Source organism: Plectropomus leopardus, unplaced genomic scaffold, assembly GCF_008729295.1.
Source record: "Plectropomus leopardus isolate mb unplaced genomic scaffold, YSFRI_Pleo_2.0 unplaced_scaffold84562, whole genome shotgun sequence".
In the NCBI taxonomy this organism is placed as follows: Eukaryota; Metazoa; Chordata; class Actinopteri; order Perciformes; family Serranidae; genus Plectropomus; species Plectropomus leopardus.
The window spans coordinates 1-545 of NW_024693199.1; the positions used below are offsets into that span (position 1 = coordinate 1).

The 545-nt window shown below is 52.1% G+C and overlaps 1 protein-coding gene across 1 annotated transcript; it reads right to left on the reverse strand.

Annotated features, from left to right (window-relative positions):
* Positions 1-52: 52 nt before the first annotated feature.
* On the reverse strand, positions 53-486 carry LOC121940360 (ATP-sensitive inward rectifier potassium channel 8-like; the record flags this gene model as incomplete). The annotated part of the gene is made up of 2 exons (XM_042483145.1): positions 53-275; positions 347-486. Coding segments are annotated over 2 exons (363 nt in total), but the record flags the coding sequence as incomplete, so codon positions are not given.
* Positions 487-545: the final 59 nt, after the last annotated feature.

The window sequence follows — 545 nt, forward strand, 5'->3', positions numbered from 1 at the left end:
GTTTTCTTTTTTAATATTCGAAAAAAATAAATAAAAAAATAAAAAAATCAGATCAGACCTTGACTGTGTTCCCAAACTTGGAGTAGTCCACAGAGTACACGCCCTCCTCCTCCGTCACTATGGGAACGAAGCGGTGACCCCACTGGATCTCCTCGGAGATGTAGGAGGTCCGGGCCTGCGTGGTGATCCCGGTCGTCTCCACGACGCCCTCCAGGATGACGATCACTTCCAGGTCGCTGCACTGCAGCTCCATGGCTGACAGGTCGTACAGCGGGCTGAGGACGGAGAAAACGTGTTTAAAAACAGACTTTACGTAAGTCTTTCCTGCGATCTACGGTCGTCGTACCTGTTTTTGTCGATGATGTGGCAGATGATGAGCGGGGCGAGCAGGAACAGGCTGTTACTGGCCACGGCGCTCTCCGTCTGCACGTCGATCTGATGGATGGGGATCACCTCGCCCTCTGGCGTGGTCGTCTTCCTCACCACCTGCAGACGACGTGACGTCAAAAGGATTTTACCGAACATTATGATGTCACAGCTGACCT